This window comes from Leucopleurus acutus, assembly GCF_964270905.1.
Source record: "Leucopleurus acutus genome assembly, chromosome: 19".
Lineage (NCBI taxonomy): Eukaryota > Metazoa > Chordata > Mammalia > Artiodactyla > Delphinidae > Leucopleurus > Leucopleurus acutus.
The window spans coordinates 14,397,083-14,409,083 of NC_139161.1; the positions used below are offsets into that span (position 1 = coordinate 14,397,083).

Here is a 12,001-nt window from a genome sequence, read left to right on the forward strand (position 1 = left end):
GGAAAAGTCCTTCTCCTTAGGATAAACTTATCAGAATGATTATATCCCACATGCAGTATTGGATATCTTAAATTATCGACTTCCTTTCATTCTGCAGACAGGCTTACCTGCTAAGTATGAGGGGAGCAAAGACCCGGGCAGCACTTACACAGGAGTTCACGCTCTGATTATTCATTGAACCGTCATAAGCCCCAGGCACTTGCCTGTGTGTATTTCACAAGAAACAAAATAGATAGTCCCTGCCCTACAAAGTGCTTAAAATTCAATCCAGCCCCCAGATTTTTGAGAACCAGAGAGGCCACATGCAATTAAGTGCCTGTCACCTGAGAAATGTGGTAAGTGCATCGTAAGAACTTACCAAGGGAATTAATTCCCTGGCGGTCCAGTAGTTAGGACTCCACACTTCCCCTGCAGGAGGCCCAGGTTTGATCCCTGGTCGGGGAACTGAGATCCCACAAAGCGGCGTGGCAGCCAAAAGAAAAAAAGAACATACCAAGTGCAGTAGGCGTTCAGTTTCTGATTTCCTGGAGAAAGGGGCATTTGAAGGACAAGCAGAGGTGGATGGATGGAGTTGCGGCAGGTCATGGTGAGCACAGAGACTGACATGACAGCATGGGCTGCGTTTGGGGAAGAGATGTGACGAAGAAGAATTGGGCCCAGGTTTTACAGAGCCTTGAATGCCTAAGGCCTGTGGTTCCTTTGTGTGCTGAGGGGCCCTGGGAGCCCCGGCAAGCTCTCGAGGCACTGCAGGTAGTTTTAAACTTTTAAGAGAAATACAGCAGCGCTGCACAGTGTCAAACACCACGCCTGAGGCAGTCAGTACTTTCCAACGTTAGATCGCGCTACTTGCCTTTCAAGGACGTGTCTTTGCACAGCTGAGTTTTGGGCTGTCGCTGTGATACAATTCAAATACCACATGAAAATCAGCATGGCATGGTAATGAGAGTGGCTGTGTCTAACAAGAGTATAAGATATGGAATATGTGCAGCGCCCAACAGGTACACACATCCCACTAGTGAGTAATTATGGTTAAGAATGAAATAAACGTTTCTCTTTCAGTTGACGTGTAGTAGTATTTTTTTCCACGTGGCCTCTAAGTTGCGAGGCCCTAAATACTTAAGTCGTTTGGACCTAACCACTGAATAAATGGAACCATTAGGTATCTCTTTTGGCCTCGGGCCTTGTGAAGAAATTACCAAGACACTAAGGGTGCCGTGAACCCAGAAAGTTTGGGAACCTCTGACCTGAGCCACAGAGATGGAAGGTATTCAGTCGGCAGAGGGGAGCCGTTGTAGGATTTTACGTGGAGGAAAGACAGGAACAGATTTGCCTTTGTCGGCCCTCGGGCGGTGGGTGGAGTGCACGTCTGAAGGGCAGAGATCTGAGACAGGGAGCTTGCCGTAGAGCCAGTGGGAAGTGGTGACTGCCACATTTTGGTGAAGGAGAGGAAAAGGAGGACGTAGATTTTTGAGAAACGTTTAGTAGGTCTAATCTGATAAAACTCAGGATCTAATTGAATGGGAGAGGGTTAGAATTAAGAGAAGGTGGGGGGAGTCAGGAGAACTCTGAGGTTCCAGATTGTGTGACCGGGTGGAAGTGGGGTCAACGAACCGATCTGGGGGATGCAAAAGGAGGAGCAGGTTCAGGATGGATGACGGGTTCTGGGGCTGAGAGACTCCATAAGCAGTTGGAAGTGGGACTGGGTCAGGGGCTCTCCTGGAGAATGTTGCCAGATGTCACGTGGGAGGAGGATTTGTCAGTGTTTATTAGACTCGGCCACTGGAACTTGACACTGGCAGTTTTGACCTTATCCTGAGGGTAGGGGCCAGAGAGCAGTGCCTTGAGAAAGGTATGGAAAGTGAGAGGGTGAAACAGAGGATCCCGAGCGTTGGTTTCCCAGTATGGCTCAGCGTCAGAATTACCTCACATGTGTTAAAAATTCAAATTCCCTGGCTCTTACCTACAGAATCAACTTCCTGGGGGAAAGACCTAGGAATCAACATTTTAAAAACTATAGGCAAAAAAAAAAAGTGCTTTTGAAGAACCTAGGGGCAGGACGGAAATAAAGACACAGATGTAGAGAATGGACTTGAGGACACGGGGACTGGGAAGGGTAAGCTGGGATGGACGAAGAGAGTGTCATGGACATATATACACTACCAAATGTAAAACAGATAGGTAGTGGGAAGCAGCCGCATAGCACAGGGAGATCAGCTCGGTGCTTTGTGACCACCTAGAGGGGTGGGTTAGGGAGGGTAAGAGGGAGGAGATATGGGGATATATGTATATGTATAGCTGATTCACTTTGTTATACAGCAGAAACTAATACACCATTGTAAAGCAATCATACTCCAATAAAGATGTTTAAAAAAAAATCTTTCTGGAATTTTGGTAGGAATTGCATTATACTTGTATATCAGTTTGGGAAGAATTGGTATCTTTTCTATGTTGAATCTTCTGTACTATGAACATGGTATGTCTCTGCATTTTAGATCTTTTATTTCTCTTATCAGCATTTTGAAGTTTTCAACATATAAGTCTTGTCTCTCTTTTGTTTGATTTACATCTAAGTATTTTTTTAAGAACTGTATATGATACTGTGTTTTTAATTTTGATATCAACGTGTTTATCAATTGATTTTTGTGTGTTAAAAAATTTTTTTTAAAAATAAAAAACTCTAGACAACGTACACGTTGCTGGCGGGAAGGCACGGCCCCTTTGGAGGACTGTGGCAGTTTCTTGTCAAGTCAGACGTAAACAGTATGGCTCAGTCATTCTACTCCCAGGTGTTTTCCCAAGAGAGATGAAAATATAGGTCCAAAGACGTGTACGCAAATGTTCCTAGCAGCTTTATTCACGTTTTTCCAGCCCAAAATTGGAAATAACCCAAACATCCATCCACAGATGAACAATTGATGGTATGCCCATACAGTGGAGTACTATTCAGCACCAAAAAAGAACGGATACACTTAACATTATGGGTGAATTTCAGAAACATGATGCAGAGAGAAAGAAGCCAGACAGAAAAGAGAACCTCCTGTATGAATTCCATTTGTGAAATTTTAGAACAAACATAACAGATCTGTCAGTGGTGTCTGGGGTGGGGGTTAGGTTATTGAATCTAAGGGGATATGGGAAGATGTTTCAGGGTGATGGAAATATCCTGTATCTTGATCGTGAGGGTAGCTACGTGGATGTGCATGTTTTTCAAGACTCATCGAGGGAATTCCCTGGTGGTCCAGTAGTTAGGACTCTGTGCCCTCACTGCCGAGAGCCCAGGTTCGATTACTGGTCGGGGAACTAAAATCCCACAAGCCATGCAGCATGACTCATCAAACTGTACACTTAAAGTGGATGCATTTAGGAGAGAACGGGGAGCATGTACAAAGGAGGCAAGGGGACCCCAGAGGTTTGGCGTGTTTATAGGCAGAGGGGAAGGAGTTAGCCAGAAGGATTTGAAGATCCTTGGAGACAGGATACCATCTGGGGGCTTTAGATGTGTGAGTGTGAAATATCTGTGAACATGAAGGTGAAAACGTCCTTTTATAGAGATGTGAAGGGAAGGGTGGGGTTGGGCAAACCTGGAGGGTGAGGGGTAGGAAGTTTCTGAGAACCCGGTCTGCCCCCCTCACTTCCCCTGTGCCACAGAGGGGAGTCATGTGCGGAGAGGAAAGAGCCTTGAGGCAAGGGGTGAAGGTCTGAAACACCAGCTGTGAGGAACGGGGAACAGAGGCCAACCAGTAGGTAGATAAACATATCTCCTATGACATGGGGCCCAGCTGGCCATACATGTATTTTGGTATCACACACGTGATTATAGTGTTTTCTTCGGCAGTGCTCAGAAGCCTGGGCAGAGGAAAGGGGATTGCTAGGTGGATTCTGGGTTGAGGGTTGATAGAGCAGAGCTGCTGGATTGTAGAAGTGATCAGCAATGGATATCCAGGCAGGGCAGGAGTGGAAGTGGGAAGGAAACTAACATTTATCGATTGCCCCATTCAGTAAATATACTGAGCAGCTCCTGTGCGCCAGGCACTGTTTTAGATGTTGGGGGTCTAGCAGGCAGCGAAAGATAAATCCCAGCCCCCTTGGATCTTCCAGTGGCCTGAGTCAGACGTTTAAAAACATAAGCAAAATACACAGTACTTTGGAGGTGGTCAGTGTCATGGAGAAAAATTAAGCAGGGAAGAGGGGTAGGGAATCCTGGGAGGTAGGAGATGGTCATGGAAGACCTCTCTGAGATGGTGACATCTGATCGAAGACCTCGGCACAGGGAACAGTAAATGCAAAGGCCCCGAGGCAGGGGCAGGCTTGGCAGTACTCGAGGAATACCCTGTATTCCAGCATGGCATTCCAGCGTTCCTCCTCACCAGAATAGAGTGAGGAGGAGATAATCGGAGAGCGCCAGGGTGGGTGTGGGAGGGTGGGGTTGTGTGGGATTTGTAGGCCGCTGTGTGAACATCGGCCTCTACTGAGTGAGATGGGACCCATCAGAGGATTGTGAGTGGCAGGGAAGCATAATCTGATTTACGTCTTCAGAAGGATCACTCTTCTCTATCAAGGCACTGACTTACAGTCTTAACACATATTTAACCTTTAATCCACACGGAGGTGCTGCATGAGTTTGGTGTTATTACCTCTATTTCTTTTTTTCTCTTCACTGATGAGGAAGTTGAGGCTCAGAGAGATTTGGCGGAGTAGGATTTAAGCGTAGGTCTTTCTGATCCCAAAGGGCACACAGACTAGGAGAAAAGGGAGCGCTTGAAAGACAAGGGCTTCCAGTGATGTTGAAGGGATGCTGTGAGTAGGAAACAGGATGATGGAATAGACCACGGAGTTTGGCTTCTCATGGCAGGTGCTGGCGGAGAAATGAGCGTCAACAGAATGGTTTGAGGCTTGCCCGCCTTCTAGGAGAATGGCGTTAACAAAATCGGGTAGTCAGACCAGTCTGGAGAGAAAGATGGAGGGTGTGATTTGGACAAGTGGCGGTCAAGGTGCTGGCAGGAGATAGTGGAAATGTCCAGTCAGTCCAGAAAGAAGAGCTCGAGAGATGGGGACCTAGAATTTCCCCACTGTGGTTATGGTTGAAGCTACAGAGGTGGATGTGCTCTTGGAGAGAACTGAGGGGAGAACCTGGAAAAGTTCCTCCCTGTTGGAGTAGGGAGTGGGGAGGAGAGGGGAGAGGAGTGGGTGGGAGAGAGAGAGAGGGAGAGGTGAGTGAAAAATCAGTGCAGTGCAAGGGCCACAGAGGCCGGGAGGTGGAGAGTCTCAAGGAGGGGAGGGATGAAGCCCGTGGGCTGGGGCAGCAGGCACGTGGGATAGCCCGCGGGGTGAAGGGTAGAGCTGTTGTTGCTGATGGACTGAGAGCTCCAGAAGGGAGCAGAGTGAAGAGTGCGGTTGGGGTCCAGCGCAGAGGGAGAAGGTGTGAGGTTTGAGAGAGGATGAGATCGAGGATGAAGGCGAGAAAGGTATTCTTGGAAAGACGAAAACTCACTTCTTTTGTAGGTACAGGAGGTTTACGTTTATTTTAAGTCATTTCTGCCTCAGATTGAAAAGGAGGATTCGATCCGCACAAAACAGGAGCCCTGAGTATCACCTGACCTCACCCAGGTTTCTCCAAGAGTAAAGGTTGTGCCGTTTCAGGTCTGAGCTGGATGGACCCTGGAGGGGAACCGACTACAGTGGCTGCTCCCAGGGGAGCAGTGGGCAGATCTGTTTCTGTCTTAATCTTGGAGACCAAACACTGATTTCAGCTTTATTTTCCTCTTCTGATATCTTTACCTTTACCTTGAATAACACCCATTTTTATACTTGTAAAGTAACCCCCCTTTTTTTTTTTTTCCTTCTGAAAGTAAAGCAGCTTTGTGAGATGGCTTTTATCCTTATCAGTCCCCTATAGGTAGAGAGGCTTATTTTGTACCAGTGTTTGTTTATAGCCTTAGGGTTAGGCCACTGTTCCTTTTCACGTGGGTGATTTTTTTTTTTTTTTAAGAGCAAGAATCTTGCCTGATACCAGTTCTCATTATTAAATCCAAAACAACTCCTTTTTCGTGTTAGGCTTTCAGTGCACGTTTTCAGATGGTGCCTTTTGCTGGCTTTTCAAATATTTTTATCTTTTAACCTTTTCTGTTATGGAAAATTTCAAGCATATGTAGAGAGAAGAGTAAAATGACAGGCCAGTGTTGTCAATTCTATCTTTGAACATTTGTCAACAGGCTGCCGTTCTTTGTCTTAGCTGCCCCCTTCCCATATGATTTTTTTTTTTCCTGTAGTATTTTAAAGCAAAGCTCAGGTTCAGATGATTCTTTAAGGGAAACACATGAGTGGAATAGGTCACGGTTACGCATTTGCTTGCCTGTATCGGAGCTGTGTTAACAGTCATGCTGTGACGTGGCCTGCAGCTCTGCAGATATTTATTCCAGGGGCCCTATATTATGAATGGATGAGAAGGTACCCCTGCTGGAGTTCATGTCCCCTTAAGCCTAGGAGGAAGCATGGCTCTTCAACACCCATGTAGGTGTCTACCCATCCTTCTCTGGCTTCTGCTGGTGGCCTGTGTCTTAACTGGAACCTTTCTGGTGCAGGGCACACTTTGGGACCTGAGGCCTCCGTGTCAGGTGAGCAGTGAATAAGCTCTAGAAAACCAGGAAAGTCTGCGCCAGAGGACGAGACCCTGAGAGTGAGCAAACACTGTCCAGCAAAGATAAGCTCAGGAACAGGAGTCGAGATCCCGTTGGTCTCCACGGCTTGTTTCTGGCGAATGGCTGGCATTCGGTAGTGTCCTCCTCATCTGGGTTGATCTGCAATACCTTTAAGTGGCTGAAGTGAGCAAAACCGACGCCCTCTTGCCTGCTGTGTTTGCTCTGGAACATGCCTTCTTGCTGTCCCTGGCGTGCACGGCTTCTGGGCTGCGCTGGAGGAGCTGGGTTATAATTGCTCCCTGCCTGTTTCAGTAGGGTGAGTGCTGTGTGCCCTCGTTTCCTGTCTCTTGCATCAGTCTGTTTGTGAGAGTATACCGAGAGGTGATTAGTGGGAACAATAAACATGTGCTTTCTGACTGAAAGTTCCTCCTGTTTCCCGAAATGCTTTTGGTTTTAATGAATTGTTTGTTCGCTGCCCACAGACCACACGTGGTGCCTGCGCTTCTGTTGTTGTGAACACCCATGTGCCTTTGTGTCAGAGCCGGGCTCGTAAAGCAAAATCAACAGCTGATAAGGCTTGAAAGAGTTTTCCTTCCTCTGAGAATCCAGGCTGACCCAGGGAATTAGACAGCTGCCTGCCACCATCAGCAGAGCCGGTGTCCAAAATCACATCACAGTATTTGCCGTCCTCGCCCCCAGCTTTGAACGTGTGGGCAGCGTGGCCTGTAGCCGGTGGGGTCTTGATGGCTGGAAATGCCTCATCGCCGTGCGGTCCTGTGCCTGGGGATTTAGCTCTGTTACAGCAGTGTCGGTGGCCTCTCTCTCCCACCTCCGTCCACCCCATGGAATCGGGAGCACCCTCTTGATATGTGCCCAGGAGAAGCTAGGGAGGGAGAAATTCTGCCACTTAGACTGTTGCAAATATTAAAAGTGACTTGGAGAAAAAACTTTTTTTCTGATTTCAAAAGTAATGCCTACTTGAGTAGAAATTTGGGGCAATATAGAAAAGGTGGGGGAGTCATTTCTATTTCCAACAAAGATAACTTACAGTTCCCACTCTTTTTTTTGGCCTTTCCATGTAGTTCTTTTTTTAATGCATATTGAAGGTTTTTCTCCTCAGCTGCATTAATACTCTAGGTACAATGTTATCTTTTCTCCTGAACATAACAGTATAAAGATTTATACAGTTTTTTAAACTTTATAAGCCCTTTCAGAAGCCTTCATTTTCTACCAAGTGGACAGCCCATAATTTAACCATATCACTAAATAGTAGGTCATTTGTGATGCTGCTGTGAGGATCTTTGTACTGAAGGCATTTTCCACATTTTGTGTTGTTTTAAAACTAGATTTTCTAGAAATGGAATTAATGGATCGAAGGGAATCAAGAAGAATGAACACTCAAGGCTCTAAAATTGCCATATTCCTGCCCCAAAGGCGTGTACTTACCATCTACCATCCAGTCAAATTCTCATCAACAGCCACATTGCTTCTTAAGTCACAGTTTTGCTTTTCCCAGTGGGAGTATCTCGCAGCAGGACAGGCATCTCACCAAGGGATGATTTAGGTTTTAGAAGTCCTCGACGTGTCAGGTAGTGACATTGTGACCCACTGTCCACTGCGGGTTGTCACCAGTGTTTCCTTCTATGCCCGTCCCCCAAGTTAGAGGCACGTTTCCTGAGAGCAGTTCCCTTCTGCTCTCAGGCCTCTCTCCAATCTCGGCGACAGCTGTAAGAGCTTACATTTGTGTTTCTGTGTGTGAGTTTTCTAAAGTGCCTTCACATACGTTATGTAGATAAATTTATCGGTCCATCTTGTGAGCTAGTCCTGGGAACTCTAGGAATCTAGATATTTTAGAGTCTGTCTGACGATGCCTTTGTTGTTGTTCTTTTGCACAGATCCAGTCCTGCAGGTTCCAACACACGTGGAAGAGTAAGTTTTCTGATTTGCTGCAGCACTTCCCTTTAATTCATTTTCTATTTTATTCAATTAGTGTTTACGAAGCTAGTTGCTGGGAGTACACGTATGCATAAATTTAAGGTAGAATGAGAGTGACTGAGACATAGGAAGTCTTACAGGTGCTTTGAAAGAAAGAAGCCTGTGTTGGGGAGAGGATGGTCAGTTCCCTGGGAGGCGGGGTGGGAAGGCAATGGTATTAAAAAGGCTTATTTGAGATGTAACTTAAGTCGAGTTTTGCTCTTAAGCTTCCCAAGTCCTCAGGAGGGCCCAGGGGTCTTTAGATCTCTCCCTCTTCACTGTGCTTGACCGTGGAGAGGAGACAGGAACGTGACCTGCTACTAGAGTGTGTGTTTTGGAGTAAAAGTTGGATAGCACCTCCAAGAGCCTCAAATGATGCTATGAACACATTAGAGGAAAGACTCAGCAAGGGGTTTCTGAGTGACTGCGTCGTAGTTCAGTCGTTAGCAGGTTAACTTTACAAAAGAGCACCTTGAACCTGCTTCCTGGGAAGCTACTGATGAGACCTTGACCCATCCCCTTGGCAGGTTCTTTCTCATGTCAAGCTTTCAGAGTCTGCTTTTACTGCCTCCTAAAAATGAATGTTTGTGGAACACCAAAGGCAGATTTGTTCTCCCTGTTTACGTACCTTGCCATGCTATTAAATATTAATTGTTGAAGTTCTATATGCAGCTGACTGGGAAACTGAAAAGCAGACTTGCTGGGTCCTTTTCACTTATTTTACCTTCATCCAGGACGCTTTGACGGAATGATGATTTAGTCTTCTGTGGTTTTGTACTGGTTTTCCTTTGTAGGTTGCTTTTTTTTCACTCTAGTATATAGTATAGAGCACCAGAAGGATATTTTATTATCTGCGGGTAAAATGAAAGAGCAGTGGAATTGTTTTACACACACACACACACACACACACACACACACACACACACACACACACACACACACACACACACACACACACACACCACTCCCCCCACCTCACCAATCATGGCTTTGCATGGCTTTGGTATTTTACTCTGTGCCCTGAGCTATAATCTTTCACTGATACTTATTGCTTAACTTCTAGGCCTGCATTCCTCCCAGATCCCAACGATGGCAGCCTGTATACGCTTGGGGGCAAGAATAATGAAGGCCTGACAGTGAGTATATTTAGCTGCTTTCTACTCCGGAGGCTCTAGACCACTGACCTTCAATTTAGCTGTGCGTTGAGATCACCTGAGAGCTTAAAAAAAAAATTTCTGGGAATTCTGAATCAGGTGGTCTGGATTGGGGCCTGGGCATCAGTATCTTTTCACAGCTTCCTCAGTGAGCTTTTAAATGTACAGCTCAGGTTCAGAAACGTTGATCTGGACCAGCAGGTTCTCATGGCTCAGCCAGCACTCAGGAGGCGCTCAGCAGACACCGCCAGGCTCCAGACTGGAAACCTTGCAACGACTTTCTGATCCTCAGAAACATCTGGGGGAAACCCAGTCGTTACTGCCTCTCCGTGGCAGTTTTCCTTTGCTAAGGCTTAGTTTAAACACCGGGATGATGGGGAAATCCACATTGTTGGTTATTTAAAGTTCTGTTTACTGAAGCTCAAGAGAAATCTTTGCTTTCTTGGAGAGAAAGGTGACAGCATCGTAGAAGCAGGTATCTGTGGAACGGTTTCAAGAACACAGAATGTTCCAAAAATAAAGTATTCTGAAACAAACGTTAACCAAAAGAACTTGTCAGATGTCAGCTGTAGACTCAGAAGAATCGGTTTTATGATGAAATGCAGTTGAAACATGTGGATTGCTCTGAGTTTCTTTTCCTGGCACCTACCATAACTTCCTTTTAATACCAAAAGACCCAATTCTCTTCTGTTTTTCAGTAGAGAATTATTTGCTAGAGAAAACACCAAAACTTCTTTTCCTGCCTCAAACTCCTGTGTTGCCCATGAGTGATGACTTCTCCTTTCCCTCGAGGCTTCAGCTGGGCACCGAGGCTGCTTCTCTTCAGAATAGTCTCATGGCTCACTCCCTCTCTGAGGAGCATTTTCTATTCAGTCAAGCTGGCTCTGGGACAATTTTCCAAGACAGGACAATTCTTCCTGCCCGCCCCCCTTAGAATTTCAAAGATTGTATAACCCTTCATATTTGTATGTCTTTTCGGAGAAGGTTTGTGTCATCCCCAGGAGCGCTCTGGACAAGAGACTTTGAGGGGCTTGTCAAGTAAAAGAATTCTTGTTTCTAATGCCCAGAACCTGGGAGCTGAGGGCTTGTCCAAAGTGGATAGGGGAGCCTGGGGTGCCCCTTCTCCCTGGTTTCCAGTTAGGAAAACTCCCATCTACCATCGACAGTGCTCCTCCCTTTTAGCAGAATTGGGTAACAGAAACTGTGCAGTGAAATTGTAATAATTGCACAAGACTTGGTTAACTTTTTTTTTCTCTTTTCCTTTTTTTTTTTTAAAGAAACTTCCCTTTACGATCCCAGAGTTGGTGCAGGCATCCCCGTGCCGAAGTTCGGATGGAATTCTCTACATGGGTAAGGGTTCCTGAAACTTTGATCCCTTTTGGAAATGAACCCCAGAATCTGGGAAAGTGGTGTGTCTGAGAGAGAGGTGTAGAGTCACTCCCCCACTGGCCCTTCTGGGAAAGGTCTTTCTTGCCTCGGTTGTGCTGGTTCACGCCAGGATCAGCTGACCTATTAAGAAAGGGTTCCCCCCACTTGGGAGCAGACTTGACACCATTAGGTTACTCATTTAACAAGCTTTTAGCTGCTGTGTTGACCTACCCTTGCGATTTACAGATTGCAACTTGCAACGTACTCAGAAGCAACTGGATGAAATTTAAAGTGAATACTATCGTCTGAGCCAAGAAAGGGAAGCCAGGCTCTGCCTATTAATTATAAGGCTTTCTTAGTATTTTCTGCTATCAGAATATTGGATTAAAAACAGCACATAACAGCTTGCGTAGATAAGCTGCCTTCATACCTACAGGGGTCACATCTTCAAAGCATCAGATCAGCTGCTTTCCTTTTACCATGTTGCTGCCAAAATGTCAATAAAAATGCATTTGTAACCCAAATGAGAGCTGTGTTTGTCTTGAAAGCGTAGTAGTAATAATATCCTGTATTTATAAAGCAGCTTTCTTTCTGAGGAACTTAAAGTGCTTATTGCCTATTCATGCCTCGGGAGCTTTCTGTGTGTTTGTGGGCCTCGAGCGCAGGCCCAAGCTGGATTTTAAGTTTTTGTCTAGGGAGACCGGGGCTCTTGCTTCCTTGCACACCTTCAGAATGAGGAAGCCCCCAGCCTGGGGATGCAGAGGAAGTGATCGGCACAGGCTTCCTCTGTCTTCTGGGCCATGCCCCGGGCCCCTCTGAACATCTCCTCACCCTCCGTGTCACTGTTTTCTGCCTGGTCTTCCAGCT

The 12,001-nt window shown here is 46.1% G+C and overlaps 1 protein-coding gene across 3 annotated transcripts in view; it reads left to right on the plus strand.

The window, feature by feature from the left end:
• The window catches only part of ERN1 (endoplasmic reticulum to nucleus signaling 1), an 82,754-nt gene that overhangs the window by 37,349 nt on the left and 33,404 nt on the right, over positions 1-12,001 (plus strand). For all 3 annotated transcript variants that reach the window (XM_082860714.1, XM_082860715.1, XM_082860716.1), the window contains exons 3-5: positions 8,534-8,567; positions 9,676-9,748; positions 11,044-11,116. In XM_082860714.1, the coding sequence (XP_082716840.1) occupies positions 8,534-8,567; positions 9,676-9,748; positions 11,044-11,116 (180 nt within the window). The remainder of the gene's footprint in view (positions 1-8,533; positions 8,568-9,675; positions 9,749-11,043; positions 11,117-12,001) is intronic.